Consider the following 19,369-nt stretch of genomic DNA (forward strand, 5'->3'; position numbering starts at 1 on the left):
TATTATCTGACAGGTCCTTGTGATATCCAAAGCGTTGGCACAAATAATGGCTTACAAGATACTGTGTTAATTCATACCCGTTCTTCTTTAAACAGGGGGGACAGGACAACAAACAGTTGACCCACTGATATACAATTAGAACTGATGCGGCACTTAATGGTACAAGCACTGCTGTTGAACAGGCTGTCTTTGACTATCCACCACTGAATAAATATAAAGCTTCTGAAGCAGACGCAGGACACAGAGGCAAAGAATGGGAGTCAGGGAGATTTTAAGCCACAGATAAGTAGTTAAAGACCTTTATAGAGTATAACGCCATTATCCTTGCTGAATAAAAATAGGATTTAGTGTTTTTTCCACTTAATTTAAATCAAAAGAATCCCCACCTTACATATTGCACTGGTAATGTAATGGGGAGAGAATCACAAAAAGAGCTTTGTGGTTCTGACACCTCCTATAGTGGGACCGTGTTGTCCTGTGAGCAAAAGGGAGAGAAAGCTTTTTTCTTCTTTGCCTTGCTATCTGCTAACACATTCTAATTGATGCCACTGCATTCCTGCACTGGACGGGATTCAGTGAATAACGAGGGCTCAGGACTGAATGCCCATGAATTGGTCCCCTTCTAAGGAAAGCAGTAAAACAGCCCCCCACGACTCCCCCCGAATCCCGTAACCCCTCTCCTCCGACCCCCCAGTCCCTCAGTCTTACCCCCTTCGACTACCTCCTCCCTCCCCAAACCTTCCGCAAAGCCTCTACTCTAGATTTTACCGCCCATTAAAGCACCACCATTGTGTGGGAGCGTAACCCACAAAAGCTGTCAATCTCTCAGGCCTTCTAAAAAGCTTGGACTCACACACACTGGAGTGACAGAGTCCCCCCACCACACACACTCCCCTCTCTGCCCTCCTCCACACACATCTCCTCCTCCTCTCTTCGCTCTTCTCAGCAAACTCTTAATCCCTCCAACACAGGCACACACACACACACACACACACACACACACACACACACACATACACACACACACACACTGTCTCTCTCTGTATCTCTCCCGCTCTCACACATGCACACACACACACACACACCCTCTCTCTCCTTCTCTCTCTCTCTCTCTTGCACTCATATACACACACACACACACGCACGCACGCACACACCCACACGCGCACGAGCGCGCGCGCACACACACACACACAGACACACACACACACACACACACACACACACACTCACACACACACACACTCACACACACAGACACACACACAATCACACACTCTCTCTCTCTCTGTCACACACACACACACACACACACACACACACACACACACACACACACACACACACACACACACACACACACAAAGCATCAATCTGTCTACAGCCCCAGCACCCTCGCCCCTTTGTCTCATCTGCAGGTGCCTCTGAAAGCACCCACGGCCGCTCCAGCCCCTGAGCAGGGAGGCCACGCCTCGTCCAGGGACAGGAACTGCTGACAAAGGGCCAGTGTGGGAATGAGGGATGCATGGAGGAGGAGAGAGAGAGAGGGGTGGTGGTGGTGGTGGTGGAAGGGGAGGGGGTTTGTTTTAGGACAGATGGCTGGGGAAGTCTCCCAACTTTAACAGGGTCACTCCACGGGGACACTAATAGGATGCAGAAGTAAGAGTTTAAGAGGAGAGAGGGTGTGATGGTATGCCATGTGACCTTTGCAGGGTCATCCCTTTCAACATAACTACATTTCCTTTTATTGGGAAACTTATTTCATGCTTATTCTCTTTTCTGCCTAATAATGAAATATGGTCTTAAGAACTGTTTTGCAGTTGGTTTGTGAATTTTTGTGTTTTTTTTTCAAATAATAAAATAAGTTAATATAAATGTGATGTCATATATATATATATACAGTATTATACTGTCAAGCTTAGCAATAAAGTAAAGACAAAGTAACAAACATAAAGTTGCTTCTGTGGAATTCTTTTTATGCCAATAGTCAGTATTTTATTCATGAAAGTATTACTTGCGCAGCTCCGCAAATGATGTACACTCAGTTTTAATCCAACCGAAAGAAAACATACACTATTTCACATTGTGGGCCTACTGTCTCATGATACTGCTTCAAAAATGACTGCTCAGTCAGTAGGCCAAAACGCTCCTCGAATGTGAACGTCATTCGACTGCCATCTTGTGGCCATATTTTTAAATTAGCCTACATTGCAGAAAACTCTTGCCGAACTCAGTCACGACATAAATGCCATTTGGCGCTAATTTGATTATATTTAGAATTCTTGATATTAAAAATGTTTTTGCCTCTCTTTGAAGCATTTGTAACTTGTAGTCTACAACTTGATTATTAGAGGTAACTCGGCGCAACCAATAAATCATAGCCTATTTCATTTCAAGACATTTTTATTTTAATATTAGAAAAATATTTTCCTGGAGTCTCCTTTGAAGAAGCCATACCGTTTCGTTAGGTAATTGATCCTCTGCTTTAATAATAATAATAAACTGCATTGAGTAGACAGTCTTCTCGGAATGCACGCTTTGAGGGACTTTCATGGATTTGAGATTTAGAGTGACGTGGGCAAAGTGCACACACTGTGATGCTGTTTGCCGTATCTTGTTTACCGGCTTTTGAAGGCTAGTCTATTGCACGAACGGATGAGCAAATCATATTCAGAATCCTAAATGGTGATTAGTGATACGGGCAACGCGTCATGAACGCGTCATCGATTTTTTTTGGTGTGTGATATTTCTGTCTTAACACCTCCTTTTCAGTGTCTGTGTAGAATAACTACATGAACAAAACTATTAATGCAGCTTGTCATATTTTGGGCCCGTGTTTCATTAACCTAATAGAAGACCTTGAAAGTTTCCATTGGGGACAAAACCTTATTTCTCTTAAATGTTGTATACATATTCATATCTGATGAATTGACTTATATTTTGTGCATAGGACTAGTGCATAAGGAATCAGTACACCTCAGTGTAATAGACAATTGGTAATCTTCTGTGTTTTACTCATCTCGTCCAGTATCTTGCACCAAACAAAATTACATAGCGTAAAGTTGAGTCACGTATAGAATTGGCCCACATTACTGCTACACATTCATGCTTTATGTATCATTCAAGTATCAGAATAAGTCAAATTATTTTTTCATTATGTCCTCTTAATGCGTCAGCCTGTGCATTTCTGACTTATTATTATATTTTTTTTTTATGGGATAACTTAAAACAATCTATTGGTCTTGATTACTATCTCACCAATGTAGACAGTTTGTAGAGTGCCTGCTCATGCCACTTTACCCACCATGTCAGGTTAACACTTCTGGGAGTGGATGTTCTCTGGCAACTGGCTAAGTAGGACAGATAAACATGAGTTGCTTGTAAAGTGATGATGACCACTAGATGGCGCTAAGTTCATGTTGATTGGACATACAGTACTCATCAAACTAAATCACTGAGGAAAAAACAAAGGTTGCTGCTGCATTGGCGTAGGCCTAAATCCGCACATCAGGCTTTACAGATATTGCACGTCTTCACATGCCTTTTGTCGATAACTAATTACTTAAACAGAAGACTGGAAAGAGAAGGAAACTAATTATACGTTTACACATGAGAACCTACAGATATCTAATCTGAAGGCTAGGTTAGGCTATCGAGTTTTATTATTATGATACACAACACCAATATAGCCACTTATAGCTTTTTAACATGGGCAGATAAGGCATGATGGTTATAATAAGTAATTTAATAACTTACGTTTAGATTTAAACACTGCATGAGAAAAGTATTTTCTATTTCTATTCCATTTCTATTCTATTATTAAGCAACAATAATGAATGGATTGCAGTGTGCTGTAGACTAATGAAATCTAAGACCAAAGACCAAGATCATTACAGTTACATTACATTATTGTTTCAGTGGGTCTTGCTGAACTATGGCCTAATAACTCCAAAGAGGATGGCTGCAGACTTAACTAGAAGGTTTAAGCCGTGCAAACATTCTACAACCCTGTTAAATAAGGTGTAGGCCTATCCAATTCCAAACTTAACTGAGGAGTGTTGAGCAAGACCATTCTTTAGAAACAAACAAACTTTACAAATACAATTACAGTGATCTAAATTTTAACAGCCACATGAAAGCAACTACTAAATCGGCTTCTGCCATCTCAAAAACAATGCCAAACTTGGGGTTCTATGTCAAAAGATTCAACTAATTCATGCCTTTATCTCCAGTAGGGTTGATTACTGCAATGGGCTGTTCACAGGCCTTCCTTAAAAAAAAACTTAAACAGCTTCAAATGATACAAAATGCAGCAGCCAGAGTTCTTACAAAAACAAAAAGAATTGACCACATAACCCCTGTACTGAAATACCTGCACTGGCTCCCAGTAAGTTACAGGATTGACTCTAAAGCACTGCTGCTTGTTTTCAAGTCACTTAATGGGATAGGGCCCATAAGATAAGTATCTATCTGACATGTTTCAGCAGTACGTACCACTGAGATCCCTCAGATCGCAGGATAAATATCTATTAGTAAAACCAACTGTCCGAACTAAACAGGGTGAAGCAGCCACTATGCCGTTCACCTCTAGAACCAACTTCCAGAATACATTAAAAGCACTCCAACTATTTTCAGTTTTAAATCTACACTAAAGACCAAACTTTTATCAGATGCCTTCTGCTAACTGGCTATGAACAGTTCCTTGAAGCATTATTCCTTACTGAAGTGGACTAGTGATTTTTATAATTCTTTTTTATGCTTTTATTTCCTATCTTTTACTGTTTTTATGCCTTAATGTTCTCATGCTTTTATTTCCTATAATTTACTGTTTTTATGATCATGTACTGACCTTTTGCTTTTATTTATGTGAAGCACATAGTATTGTCATTGTGTATTTATGTGAAGCACATTGAATTACCACAGTGTATGAATTGAGTGCTATATAAATAAACTTGCCTTGCCTACAAATGTGAGAGTGTACGCTCACCCCCAGCTCTGAGCCTCTGTGCCCATCATTTAAAAAAAAAAAATACAAAAAAGTGGGCAAGGGGCTGAGAGTTTACTTCATTCGACTGTATGTAGGATGTCATGCGGTAGATATGTAACAGCATTGGCCTTGGATGATTTGTAACAGTAGATGGCGTGTTGAGCAATTTTCAACGTATAAAATGCCGATATTTATAAAAACGGTAACTTTGTCAATATCAACACCGACATTGACATGTTTCATCACCGTATAGTCATATCATTTAGTTTAAAGCTCTCCAAAACACATGTAAGTGTAGGCCTACCCTACAACTTTAAACTTTACGTTCCAAGGTTTTTTTAATCTTAGAAGACTGCAGCTCCCAGAGAGCACTGCGATGTTACCGCACCTTCAAGGGGGCGGGGTGTGTGAACGTAGGGACACCCTACTCTTGAAGCTAGAGTAAAATTTGTTTGACAGGGAGCAAGTGAGATGAGGGGGCGGTGGTGGAAAAGATAAGGCTGTGCATGACCCGAAATTGGACTTTCTTTTTACTCATCGGTTTCAGTTGAATGCGACCGGTTCAGTAAAGAAACGCGCATGCGACGAATCATTTAGAAGAAGCACAGCAACAGGGCATAGTACAAGATGCCGCTGAAAAGAGCAACCCCGCACACGGGGAAGCAAGAGTAGCCCCGCACACCGCAACGCGGAAAACACTTAGAAAGGAGAATGCGAATGGTTAGGGGAGAAAGACTGCCAAGGAAATGGAAACAATGTAACCTTGCGACATCCCACGTAGCTAGGACGAATTGGATAGAAAATAGATAGCAAGCTAATTCGCCGTCATTCATGTAAAGTTACTCATCATCGGTTAAAGCTCGTGTGTTTAGTTGGCTGAAACATAAGGATCTGCAATTTTCCCCACTGTCTTCTCAAACCAAAGAAGACGAAAACCTGCAATATGCTACGAAGAGGACTGAACCGATTGGTATGTATAGTTACTCTTGGCGGTAGATTGATAGCTACTCTTTCGGCGTGCCATGTTGCCGTTACTTCACACTCTCACCATCTGATCTTGCTAGCGAGCTAAGGCGTCTTGACTATCCGCTGGAAGACAGCAAGACGTGTCTTCGCTTCATGCTGAATAGCTTATAAAACAGAATCAATGAACACCATATAGGTTATTGATACTTATAAGATGTACTTTTAGTAGCCTATAAACATAATGACTGCTTTTTGTGAAATGTAAGAAAATCATAAGTGTGAAAACGCGCCCGCGTGTACTCTACATTTGAATATGTGTGGTTGTACCTGATAACCCCAAGGTTTACTCCAGGCAGAAAAAAACATATTGTTGCCTCAGTTTTCCAGTCAGATGGCTAACTTCCTGGTAGCGAACGTTAGCGAGCTAGCTTGCTACACTGTACTCATTCTCACTAAATTTGTATGAGGCACACGTTGCCAATTTAAAAATGGAGCTGCCTTTTGGTGTCCAACCCAGATCTTAATTGTATGAAGTTTTGAGTTTTGTTGGAGTTGACGTTTTCCCCGCTCATGCGGGGAAGCAGCCATGGCCATTAGTGAGTGCATTTTAATGGACCTTGACAAATTAAGAAATTAGATGGCCAGCTAATCAAATAATAACAGCTCCAAGAGTTAAGTTTCTGGAATGGTTCGCTTGAATCCAATAATTAATTCCCTAATTGCTTTCAGAATTGTCGCATTCCCTACAGGAGTGAACTTTCTCCTCGGGTTGCAAAAGATTAGGTGATATTTTGTGCTACATAATGGTTCTCTGTTGTGGCGTAGACTAATTCATTTGCTTACATTTTATTCTGTCATAAAGTTACTCTACAAGATGGACCCAGAGTTTCCTTAAATCACGTTGAATGGTTTTAATTTCACACCTGTGCATGACTGCATTTAGGACATGTCATGTTAATAAGTAAAGTATGCTAATATGTTACTGTAGTGTACCTGTATTTACGTTAAAATCAAGGGGATCTGATGTTTTGAATTGCTTTCTAATGCACTTGCTCTATCTTATTTTTTCTCTCAAAATAGCCAATTTACTGAGAAGCATTTTATGGCCTTATTGTAAATGTGGAATGTCATGCTCGCAAAGCTTGTCATTTAAGCACAATCAATTCATATTTCTCTACAGTTCTAGATGGGTCATGTTGAAATAATCCTACCCTTCAGCAACACCAATTAAAGTGCCTTGACTGCTTACTCTTTCCCCTCTGTTATTGTTGTGTGAAAGAATCTGATCCATAATTGTCATTTGGCTCATTACAGACTTTATAGGGTACAGTAAATTTGCAATTGATAGTTTGAGATGAAGGGTCTGGGCTTGGAGCCCTGCCTGCCCTGAGTGGCAGCCACACACAGCCACACACAGCCACACACACACACACACACACACACACACACACACACACACACACACACACACACACACACACACACACACAGCCACACACACTAACACACACACTCAAACTGCGCGAAGCGCCTTGCTTCCCTTTTTTTGCACCAGGCCATTTTTACAGCCTCTTTATAGCATTAGCCTCCAATAACCTGTTGGCGCTATTAGGGCCAAATCCTGTGGGAGCTTCAACGTGAGCAGTATAGATACCAGCAGTAAAGGAGCGAGGGGGAAAAAAAGCCATATGATAATTATTCTGTCTGACCCGTTAAAACCGCTAGCGTGGCATATCCTATCCCTCTGGTGCTACGACGCACTCCACTGTCTTTTTAATTTATTTATTTTCTGGGTTTTCTATGAGGCATAAATAAGCTGTATGGGGGTCCAATGGTTTTATTGTCATTGATGCACATTGTAGATGTGCCCCACTCTCCCCCCACCCCGCCCCCCCGCCCGGCAATTGGGCCAAGCAGATATGGCATTGCCTCTGCTGCACCTTAGGGCTAGGTCTCTGGAGGGTACGTTGCACAAGAGTGTCATGCTTTGTTCTAACTCTGCGCCCTGAAGAGAGGAATCATCTGCTTCCCTTGACTCCTGGTTTCAGTGGCCAAGCAACTAAAACCCACACAGGCTTGAGAAACTCATTAAAGACGGCTTTGGGAGGGCGGTGTTGTCACGGCGGCGCCGTGCAGGGAAGCTTCCAGAGGTAGGAACGCCCTGACAGGAATGTCAAATCATGAGGGGGCGCCTTTGATGTTACCCACCTGCCCCCCTCCCTTTCCCAGCCCCTGAAGGCAGCACAAGGCAGGGGAGCAGACAAGGGGCTGGAGGAAGTGTGATAGGATGCTGTTTTGGTGGTGCTTGCCCCGCCCCACACTCCACTCCCCTCCTCAGAAACTGGCTGACCCCTGTATGGACGCCAGAAATAAGCCTTACCCTCAGGGTTGTAACCTTCCAGGTGTTTCTTTTCTAGTTATGGAGCACAAGCAGAAAATACGGAAGCTCGTGTGGTATTGGTAGTCGCTGTCCTTGTACTGTGGCTTGGTCTGTCTTGTTTACACTCCCATTGTTACTACTATTGTTCTAAATGTGTGCTCTAAAATCTATGCCAAACTGAGATAGCCTTTCATTTTCTCTGTGCTCTGTGATTTTATTTTTGGGGTGGCATTGAACTTATTTCAACCTCCGGGGACAAATGAACTCTGCCCACCCTTTGTGCTTTCAAAAGCTGAGGTAAGCCAACATTGCGTCCACCAATTTTTTATTTATTTTTTAACTTTAGGTACATGTAAGTGAGAGCATAAGTGGGTTTTTGGAGCGAGCTGTGATGTTCTCTCAGGGAGCTTCTGGTAGCACTGCAGTCTTTTGAAGTGCCCCCCTGACGAGATCTAAAGGCATAGAAGCCTTGGTTCAACCGTGTGCGTCTGTTAGCTAACTGTGGCTCGCACCAAAATAAATGCTGGGGTACAAAGCTCATGTTTGATGTGTGGTTGAGCCTCCACTGTATATCTCCCTCATGCTCTCTTGGCATGTCGCTCTTTGGATGGCTACTCCAGTAGTCTGATGTTTGCGCTGGGAGAGCTTGTCCGGAGAGCCGTGCATGCCCCGAGGGCTGGGCTGGGCAGTGCGGTATCTGTGAGCCACTGCTGTCTGCCCTGAGGCCAAGACGACACGCCACGTCCCGCTTCACTGGACGCTCATCAGCCTTCATGCCTCTCCCCATCTGCTGCGCTTTGTGTGTCCACTCCTCTGACCGGACTACTAGCAAAACAGGCTGCCAGCGAAAAAGGTGGATGTTGTTAGGTGTGCATGTTAGACTCAGTGACGCTTTTGAGGCAGGCGAAACCTGTCCTCAGGTCTTTATGTAAAAGCATGACCTCAGAACATGCAAACGTACACACACACACACTCACACACACTCACACACTCACACACTCACACACTCACACACTCACTCTCATCACTCATTCACTTAATCACTCACTCACACACAAACAATTATGTCGGAGGGGATTTTCCCATTGCCACTCTTAGATGTTTGAAATACCCTCACTTCTGCCCCACCCAATCTGTGTCTTGACCCAGAGAGACTCGTTCGGCATTTAAATCATACTCCTCTATTCCTTCCTCTCGCAGTCAGTGGAGCCCCTTTTGGAATGTGTTTATAATTCAGGGATTGGCAGTGCATGCGTCACGTATCGCATTTTGTGGTCGCGCTTTCAGCACAGCCTAATTACGGGAGGGGCTTAACTACGAAACGGCGCCTGATTCGCAAGTGGCATCAACGCGCACAGGGAACGGAGTCCAAATATGTGGCTGAGCAGCCTGGCTGTAGTTAGCGTTTAAGCTGCGGGCTCTTCACGCCCATGCAGATGGTGGAGTAGCTAACTGGCTCAGCAGCTAACTGGCCCCTTCAGGGTTGTTTGGGTGGTGGAGGGGGGGGGGGGGGGGGGGTTGTTGCAGAGTGCAGAAGTCAGACCATCAGCATTATCAACAGCCGTAAGCGCTCCTCACAACAGAGAGCATCAGCCATGGGTAGAGAAAGGGGCCCTTCTTTTTTCTAGTTCTTACTGCAGTCTGGCGAGTTCCTGAGGAAAATGGCCAGATTTTTCTTATGCGAATCCCTAAACCAATGCCAACAGACAGACCACACTCACATGCAGATGAAATGAAAGTGGAAGTTGGCGTCTGACGCACATCTGTGGCTGCTGTGTCCTCGGCAGAGTTTCCCCTGTGTCAGCCAAGGCACTTGTTGTTTGGGGCTGAGCAAGAGGGATAACAGGCAGGTGGAGACGGACAGGTCTCTCCATCTCTGTGCGGCGGGGCCGCAGGGGCACAGGGAGGCCAGCGTCCGCACGGGACCCCTCTCCCCCCGGGCTGCCTGCCGGGGCCGGCAAGTGATTTATGGCTAGCGGTTTCATCAGGAGAGCCGTGTATTGATTAGAGCTGCGCTCCGTTTTGCCGCCATTTGTCTTGTCCCCCCCCTCCCATCCCCCCGATCGGGCTGGCAGACAGAAGTGCTTACTCTTGACTTCTCTCTCTCTTCCTCTGCTTCTTTCTCTCTCTCTGGCAAGCGGACGCTTTGGCTCCCTCGCTTTCCTACTCCCTTTCTGTCACGCAGCCCCCCCAACCATCCCCCACCCTGTCCCCGTAATGAAAACCCACCCGAACTCATCTGCACCGCAGTGGGATTACAAATACATTTTGAGGCAGAAAGGAAGAGAGAGGGAGAGAGTGCATGGAGGAGGATAAAACAAGGAGAGGAGTGGAGTGGAGGGGGGGGGGGGCTGGGGGGTTTGATGACGGGTGCCCTAAGATGGTGCAAAGAGGTAATGGAAGTGCATATGGATTCACTACCTGTTGTAGGCCCTCCAGCACTCTCCTACGCAAATAATGGACTGGCTTTCAGGACTGATGGCCCCAGCTTTGGGGTGGAGGTTGGTGGGGGAAGGTGCGAGTTAGACCCCTACGTCGCTGTCTCCTCAGATTTTTCCCCCCATCTCTGTGTAAAAGCCAGGCTGAATTCACAGTTTGTACCTCTAAATAATTCAGCGCCCTCATTTATTTTAAATTCTCCTCGCAACGCACCTTCTTTCCTGCCGGCGTATCGTCGCCTGGGTTGCGCCACTTAAGATGCATTCCCGTCATCCATATATTTATAGAGCCTCGTCCAGAGCTTCCCCGTGCCGTGCTCCTGCTCTCGGCAGGGCCCAGTGAGAGCACTCGCAGGGATATGTAAAGGCTATGAAGGAAACCGTGTTTGTTTGTGTGTGTGTGTGTGTGTGTGTGTGTGTGTTTGTTTGTGAGTCATTGCGTGAGGGTTTATCTGGGACTAGAGCGAGCGGGAAGGTATGAGGGAAACGTTTTGCGATCAGGGATCTTGGTATCGCTCCGGCTGCCAGGCGTCAATCTACACTCACCAGTGCGGGGGTTTCGAACTGTTAGATCTTGTCCTTCAGCTTCTCTCTCTCTCTCTCTCGCTCTCTCTCTCGCTCTCTCTGTGTCACACACACGCACACAAGCCTCAGATCCCTTCTGCCTCTTCCACGCTCTTGCACATGCCTGTTAAATAACAGCCTGGCATGGTTGCCTCCCCCAAACAGCAAGAAGACTTGGCATGGCTTAGCCTCCCGGTCCCTGGAGGTGAGATAAATGCCTGGTGTTCTGGTCACGTCTAACCAGGAGGAGGAAGAGGAAGATGATGATGATGGAGAGAAGGAGAAGATGGAGAGGAGGAGATGGGGAGGAGGATGAGGAAGAGGCAGAGGCAGCGGCTGAAGTGCATGGGCCCGAGCCCAGGGGGAGAGAGGGAGGGAGAGTATGAGGGGATGGGATAAGGCTGGCTTCTCATTGATTATTTGTTGTGGAGGAAAGCGGGAGCTCTTCCCTCAGAATGCAAGGCTGGGGATAATTAATTGAATGGTAATTACAGTATGCATGGCCTGCTGCATTATTAAGAAAAAAAGATGATAGTGACATCAGAAGCAGGGGAGCTGAGATGCTAAATGTGTTCTCTCTGTCTCTCTCTCTCTCTCTCTCTCTGCCACTCTTGCTCTCGCTCTCTCTTAAAGCCTGTCAGCATTTAGATGCAAATAACCTTGCGCCGTATTGGGTATCACTCACTTTCGTTCAGACTCCCAGACTCTCTTTCACTTGCTTTCCCGCTCTCTCCCTCTTTCTTTCTTTCTTTCTTTCTTTCTCTCTCTCTCTCTTTCTCTTTCTCTCTCTCCCTGTCTTTTGCTCACTCTGTGCATGATGGAAGCTGCTGTGTATGCGTGCAGATGAGTTTAAGTCTCACACACACACACACAAGCGCACACACACAAGCACACCAGCACGAGGAAGGGCTCAGCAGCACCTGGGTTGGCGCCTGAGTGTTAATACCCCCAGCCTGCTTCCCAAGCCATCACGCCTTGGCCAGCAGATCCTCTCCTCTTCCTCCTCGGCAGCGACTCATTCCTCCAGCGCGCATTCTCTCTTGAATTATAGATTACAGGCCTGGGTGTATGTGGGCCTGCTCCCAATGCTTTCAGGCTCAGGCTCCAGTGAGATGCCTGGATAAGTTTAGGCTCCAGTGAGATGCCTGAAGAGACTCAGGCCTCCAGTGAGATGGCTGGAGAAGTTTAGGCTCCAGTGAGATGCCTGAAGAGGCTCAGGCTCCAGTGAGATGCCTGAAGAGGCTCAGGCTCCAGTGAGATGCCTGGAGAGGCTCAGGCTCCAGTGAGATGCCTGGAGAGGCTCAAGCTCCAGTGAGATGCCTGGAGAGGCTCAGGCTCCAGTGAGATGCCTGGAGAGGCTCAAGCTCCAGTGAGATGCCTGGAGAGGCTCAGGCTCCAGTGAGATGCCTGGAGAGGCTCAGGCTCCAGTGAGATGCCTGGAGAGGCTCAAGCTCCAGTGAGATGCCTGGAGAGGCTCAGGCTCCAGTGAGATGCCTGAAGAGGCTCAGGCTCCAGTGAGATGCCTGGAGAGGCTCAGGCTCCAGTGAGATGCCTGGAGAGGCTCAGGCTCCAGTGAGATGCCTGGAGAGGCTCAGGCTCCAGTGAGATGCCTGGAGAGGCTCAGGCTCAGGCTCTGTTGACATGGCACAGGCTCAGGCTCAGTGAGATGCCTGGAGAAGTTAAGCCAGGGCGGAGTGGGAAGGCTCACTTTGTGTGACTGACCACCAAGGCTGACCTGCCCTTCAGTAGAAACACACACGGCTAATAGGCCCCAATAAAGAACCACTTAAAGCAGCAAAAAACATTATACATTGACTAAGGTATAAATGTGCTGACTAAGTTAGGACCCTTTTCATGGTCCTGGAGGTGACCGCTATAAAATGGACATGAGGGGGTCTTGCATGTGTGTTTAAAGATTGTGGTGTATGGTTAGTGTAGCTCTTTAAACAGCCTGTTCAGGGCGGGAATGTTGCGCTGTGTTTGAAACATAAGTATACCAAAAGAGGGGGTGAGATTGTTGTTACACTGTTGAGCCGACAGTAGAGGTAGTCACAGAGCCGAATCGGCATCTGTGTATAAGGGAGAGCCGGCATGGCAGGATAGGGTAAGATTCAGCCTAGCAGCTGAACCAAAATAAAGCAAGACTAACTGTGTCGTCAGAACACACACACCCAACATGATAAGCACAACACACAATGTCCGAACATTGCTAGTCAAGTTAACATGATTGAAATTCATGAGGTCAGAGGTTGAAATCTGTGATCCGCCCGCACACAAACAAAAAGACTGTATGTGCGAATATTATTGTTACATTACATTTTACATTTGTAAACAGGTCTATATTCATCCCATAGAGATTAGAAGTTGTTCAGTGACGAAGGTGCTGATCCGCAGAATATTGAAACATCTTTGACATTAATCTGTCCAACATTAATGCATTGGAGCCAAATGAAAACACATGTAGTGATGACTCCATAGTGTCCTTCTATCTGCTGGGTGCCCTACATTTATGTACAACTTTTGTCTTCTTCAATATGATACGCGGTCTCTTCATTCATCTTCTTGTTCTGAACCTTTCTGTTCGGCTCTGTCAGGTTCGTCACCATATTGATGATGATGATAATGATGTCAAATTGATCAAATGACTGAATCGCTGAAGTCAGGGATATTTTTTGTCCTCTGTGTTTCGACTTCGACTTCAAGTGCTTCGACTTCAAGTGGCGTTCGAGTGCAGTTTCCCAAGTGGTTTCAAACGCGGCATTAAAGGTCACACTAGACGCTCGCTAAACGCCACGCCTCCGCTACCGGAATGCTGGCACACTGTCTACAAACACACGCTGGGGAAGCATCATGCCGGCTCTGTTTGTTTGTTTGTTTGTTTGTTTGTTTGTTTTAGTGTAAACAAGCACAGCCATAATAACGAGGGGTTTTCTTAATAGTGACCTACCGGGATCTCTGCTTAAAGCGGGTTTGTGTCAGGCATGCAGTGAGGTGCTATGAAATGGTGAAGGACATCGCTCTGAACTCTGTACCATTGTATTAACGCATGCCCTAGAAGGCAAACTTCCCCTTCTATTCGTGGAATTGCAACTGTCAAGTAGTTTTGAGTAAGGTTGTTTTTAGAGACTGTGTGTGTCTGCATGTTATGTTAGTTTGCTAGGTCCTGTTTATTATACTGCTAGTCTTTCTTTTTTTCATTTGTTATTCTTCATTACACATTTGCACATCCTCCGCCCTGGAGCTGCCGGTACAGGGAACAGCCTGAGTGGTGACACTGCATCACCGCCCACCTGGCCTCCCAAACCTCTGAGTCGCATCCATCCATACAGCCTGGAGCCTGTAGACCCTCTTACAATCTGCTCCGAGAGTGTGTGGAGGGATCATCCATTCAGAGCACACGGGAGAGGAAAGCACTCTGCTTCAGCTGCCCGTCTTCCTGCGACACGTTCCACTACGCTAGGCTGACACCACCATCTTCACCCCAGCCCATCCCCACCCCCACTCCGCTCCGCTCTGCTCCCCGTCCTACTGGTGTGATGGGGATGAGTTTCCCATTCTCTGGGTGTCCAGGGAGGCCGCTGTCAAATGTAGGCCAGGCTGAGAGCACAGCACATACATCTGCCACTGCTGCTGCTGTTGCTGCTGCTGCAGCTGCTGCGTACCTCAAACAATGACATCCTACACACACACACACACACACACACACACACACACACACACACACACACACACACACACTAACTGTGTCTCACACACACACACACACTAACTGTGTCTCACACACACACACACACACACACACTGAACAACAGCTCCTCACAGCCAGTCCTCAGTTGAAGTTGCTGTGCTGCTATTTATACGCAGTGCCACCCTGTCCTGTCTGCCAGTGATGGAGATGAGAATAAAGGAGTGCTCAGACATAGACCACAATCTTGCATTGTGAGACAAAGCTGTGGCTTGGGATGGTCTCATACATACACCCAACACACACCCACACACAGACACAAATAAACACAAACACTTTGTCTGCTCATTCTAGCTATAAATGGGGGACGGTGTTGTTGCGGAATTCAATCATACACAGAAACATCTTTTGCTGTACTTGGGCGGCGGGCCCGAGGGCAGATACATACAGTAACAGTCACAGGACTTTCCCTGACCCTGAGAACGACTCGTATGTACTCTTGGTGCGCACAGAAAGCTATTTTCACTCTGGCTGTGTAGCCTGGTTGTTTTTAGTCCTAAAATGGCTCGTACATTGTGATTTTGTGGCGGGATAGATGACCTAGGAGAGGAAATACATTTTTTGTAGTTTTGGTTCCTTGTGTGTTTGCCACAGGCCTACAGCATGCCAAGGTCTTTCTTCATTTTTGAAATATTCTCGGTACATGTGATGAAAATATTTGTAACAAAATGTCAGTTCTTACTCTAGTGAGCTCTCCCTCTGGTCTAACACCCCATCTTTGTTCAATGCCCCAAATGATGATTGCTGTACCTCAGCGATTGTGTCTGTCATAGGTTTGTGTGCACACAAACACACATGCGCGCGATTGTGTCTTGCTTATGTTTGTGTTGTCAGGTAACGCTGCCTGTGTACACATTCATGTGTCAGAGTGAAACGTTTGTATCCAATTATTTTGTTCACAATTGCCACAGAAGGCTGCGTAATGTTGGTTCTAATTGTAACTTACTTCATATCCACATTTTGTCTTTCCCCTTTCCTTTGGATTGAGTTGTCCTAGTTCACGTTAAGAGCTTTAGTTGGAAATTGAGGTCATACCATGTAGAAAACAGTCCTTTTGTCATCTCAATGTTGGTCATTCAATTAAATTTTCTGTCATTTTAATGTTGTCGTAGTCTCTCTCTCCCCCCCCCCCCCCCCAATCAGGTTATCTCCTACTCTGTTAAAAAAGCCCTTCATTTGGTTTTCGCAGTTAAATAATGACCAGAACTGTGTGTGAGAACACCTTTCCTAATGGCCGTCTTTGATAGGCTGGCTAGGAGGAAGCTAATGCAATAAAGTCCAAGGAAATCTGTCTCTTTGTCAGAACTATTAGATTAGGAAAATAGAATGTGGTGTTTAACCCAACCGCTCATTCAATCATTTTATTTTCTAAACTGGGTTTTATGGCCTTATGTGGGTTTAGCTCTCCTGCTGAGGTTAATCTTGACTCCCATGAGTCAACTTTGTCCTGAGGTGAAGGACACAGAAAGTAACATCAGTTCAGCACAGAATATGTAGCATTTTTGCATTCTGCAGCAGTTCAATTCAATTTTATTTGATTTTTATAACACCAAAACAATACAATTGTCTCATGGTGGCATAACCGCAGAACATAAGGGGGGTCTATTTGCTTAAGGCCAGCGGGGTAGAGATAGAAAAAGAAGGGGGGGGGGGGGGGGGGGCTTTTGGTGGAAAGGGAGGGGAAACAGTCAGCAACATTGCAGAAGACGTAGCATGATGAGCATGCTAACATACAAGTGGTAAATGTACATAACATACATGTTAATGAACATAATACAAACATCATATGGTATACATGATGCGTACATAACAGCTTAGTGGGTATACAGTGTGCGCATAGGGTTAATATTACAAGGGTAAGTAGAGCAAGGCCAGAAAAACATTTAGATGGTGGCAGTTATTTACATTGCAGGAAAACCCTAACATAGGAGTATGGGGTAGAATACGTTTATGACAATGTGGTGGGGATGGCTACGTGTGGGCAGAGGGTTTCTACATTTACATTTAGTCATTTAGTAGACTCTTTTGTCCAAAGCGACGTACAAGGGAGAGAATAGTCAAGCTAAGAGCAATAAAAACCTGGTGTAACAATAAACTACAATTAGATCTGGTGGAGAGACTACAGCACAGTCTCACAGTGACGATAGTCTAGACTCGGAGAGGAGGAAAGAAACATGAGTGGCTAGAGTTCAGCTGCCAATATGCGGAGATGCTCTTGATGGATATGGTGATGAGGGTCAATGTTTTCACATTCATCAGCATTTTGCGAGCAAAGGTCAAGGAGAGAGAATTTTGTTGGTAGATATCAATTTGATTATCATGTAAGGAGATACATTAAGGAAAGCAATTGACAGTAGGTAATATGCTCACTTTATCAGTATCGGTGTAAGCATTAGCAATAGGATATAGAAGGAGAGGGAGAGAGAGAGGCTGCCTGGCCAGGTGTATGGCAATTGTATTTGTTTAGTTTTGATGAGTTATGGTTGGCTGACATGGTGCATGCGGATTTTCAGTTAGGGTGGCGGGGTGCACAGCACTGCCAAATTGGCTAGCGACAGCTGCAACACACGTCGCATGCTGTACCAGGGATCTGTAAAGGTCCTCCTTCAACATGCGCTGTCTGTAGCCCAGTTTTTATTGATATTGGAAATGAGTATGTGTTTTGTTGTGGTGAGTTCAATTTAGTTATGTTGCCTGGCTTGGGTCAAGGGGCATTTTAGCTCTACAAGCATAATAGGTGTGGCTTGATACAATAGTGGTGCACAACTAGCTGGCGACGGTTGGAACACACGCAATTTTTTCATTGAAGGTCTTCATAGTCACTGCTTTGATTGCAGTTACTTTGTCAATTCTGAATTTTGTAAGTGATTTGACTTTGTTGGAGCAAATTATGTTTACACACATGCTTCTGTCTTGGTGACCAGTATATGCCAAGGTGTGGGATCACTCGAGTGCAACTCGGTAGCATAAGGGAAATAAGTATGCAAAGTGAGTTGAAGGCCACAGGACTCGCCCTCTTCCCTCCTGGTTTTGCCTTTAAGAGCAACCGCGCTGTCCTCCTCGACCGTCTGCCGCAGAGCAGATCTTCCAGCCAGCTAGCCAGCCATCAGCCCTCAGCCGAGTGATGGCAGCTGACGTCCACTTTGAGCTGTGCTCAGGAGCTGATTGTCCCCTTCATTCCACTCAGCCTCCTCTCCTCACTCGTCTCCCTCTTGCCTTGCCGTCTTGTCGCTTTAACTTTGATGTTCGGGCCCTCTTTAGCACTGACCTCTTTTAGCATTGATAAGTGCAAGCGGTGCCCTTTTAGCAGTGTTTGCAGGGCTGGGAAGTGGCTCCATTACCTGCCCATCTCCTGAAAAGGGGGCATCGAGCACCACTGTGGCCTTGGGCCAGACTCAGATGAACTCTCCAGAGTCTGTGGCTGCCGAGGTGATGAACCTGAGCTGGGAGTGAGGCCGACAGAGCGAACGATGATGACCTGCCTGAACTCCGTAGGCTGTCAGGAGGTTCAGATGGTTATTAAGTAACCAGCTCTCGGGGGAGAACATTGTGGTTCAGAGGATGCATGCACTGAGCAGGAAATCCCCTCTCCCCTCCCCTGCTGTCACCGATGTCCACTGCCCAGTGAAGCAAAGCTGACACGTTTGTCAAAACACAATTGACACGGGGTACCAAAAGGCTTACTTCACTGAATGAATGTCTATTTCGCTGAAGAGACTTAGGTGGTCGTTTGCAGAAGTGTATTTTGTGTGATAATGGCTTTATTGTCCCCTATATTATCACTGCAGTATAAAGTTGCAAGATGCATAGTTTGGAGTCAGCAAATGGGATTTGCATATAATCGTCTCAACCTTAATGAATTAGTCTCACTAAGCAAAAGTCTGCAAGGCTTGAACAGCAGCACCATTTTCGGGGCAGAGGAGGAACTTCGAACTTCGCTTCCTGCCCAGTAGCGGCAGTGTATCAAGCTGTGAATCACCGCTTGTAGCCAGCAGTCAACAGCTGTCGACTTTATCCCTGTATTCTCAACAGGGCTAATTTAGCTTGATTGTTAGGCCTGGATGTAGCTCTTGTCCAGCTACAACACGTCACGTTGCAGATCTCTCTTAGCCTTTCTGCCTCGGTGGGTTTGTCAGCCGTCCAAAATGAACTGAATTAACTACGCCAGTGACATCACATCCAGGCCCCTCTGCCCAGTCAAAGTTTGGATACATGTTTGTGGCTCTCTTTTGTCACGTTTCCTGACCAAGCACAATTTACTAGAGCCACTGAAGTGATGACAAGAGTGA

The 19,369-nt window shown here is 45.8% G+C and overlaps 1 protein-coding gene across 1 annotated transcript in view; it reads left to right on the plus strand.

The window, feature by feature from the left end:
* Positions 1-5,566: 5,566 nt before the first annotated feature.
* The window catches only part of atp11c (ATPase phospholipid transporting 11C (ATP11C blood group)), a 63,954-nt gene continuing 50,151 nt past the window's right edge, over positions 5,567-19,369 (plus strand). The window contains exon 1 of the mRNA XM_080841096.1: positions 5,567-5,957. Within this exon, the coding sequence (XP_080697222.1) occupies positions 5,931-5,957 (27 nt within the window). The 5' untranslated portion in view covers positions 5,567-5,930. The remainder of the gene's footprint in view (positions 5,958-19,369) is intronic.

This window comes from Sprattus sprattus (genome assembly GCF_963457725.1).
Source record: "Sprattus sprattus genome assembly, chromosome: 6".
In the NCBI taxonomy this organism is placed as follows: domain Eukaryota; kingdom Metazoa; phylum Chordata; class Actinopteri; order Clupeiformes; family Clupeidae; genus Sprattus; species Sprattus sprattus.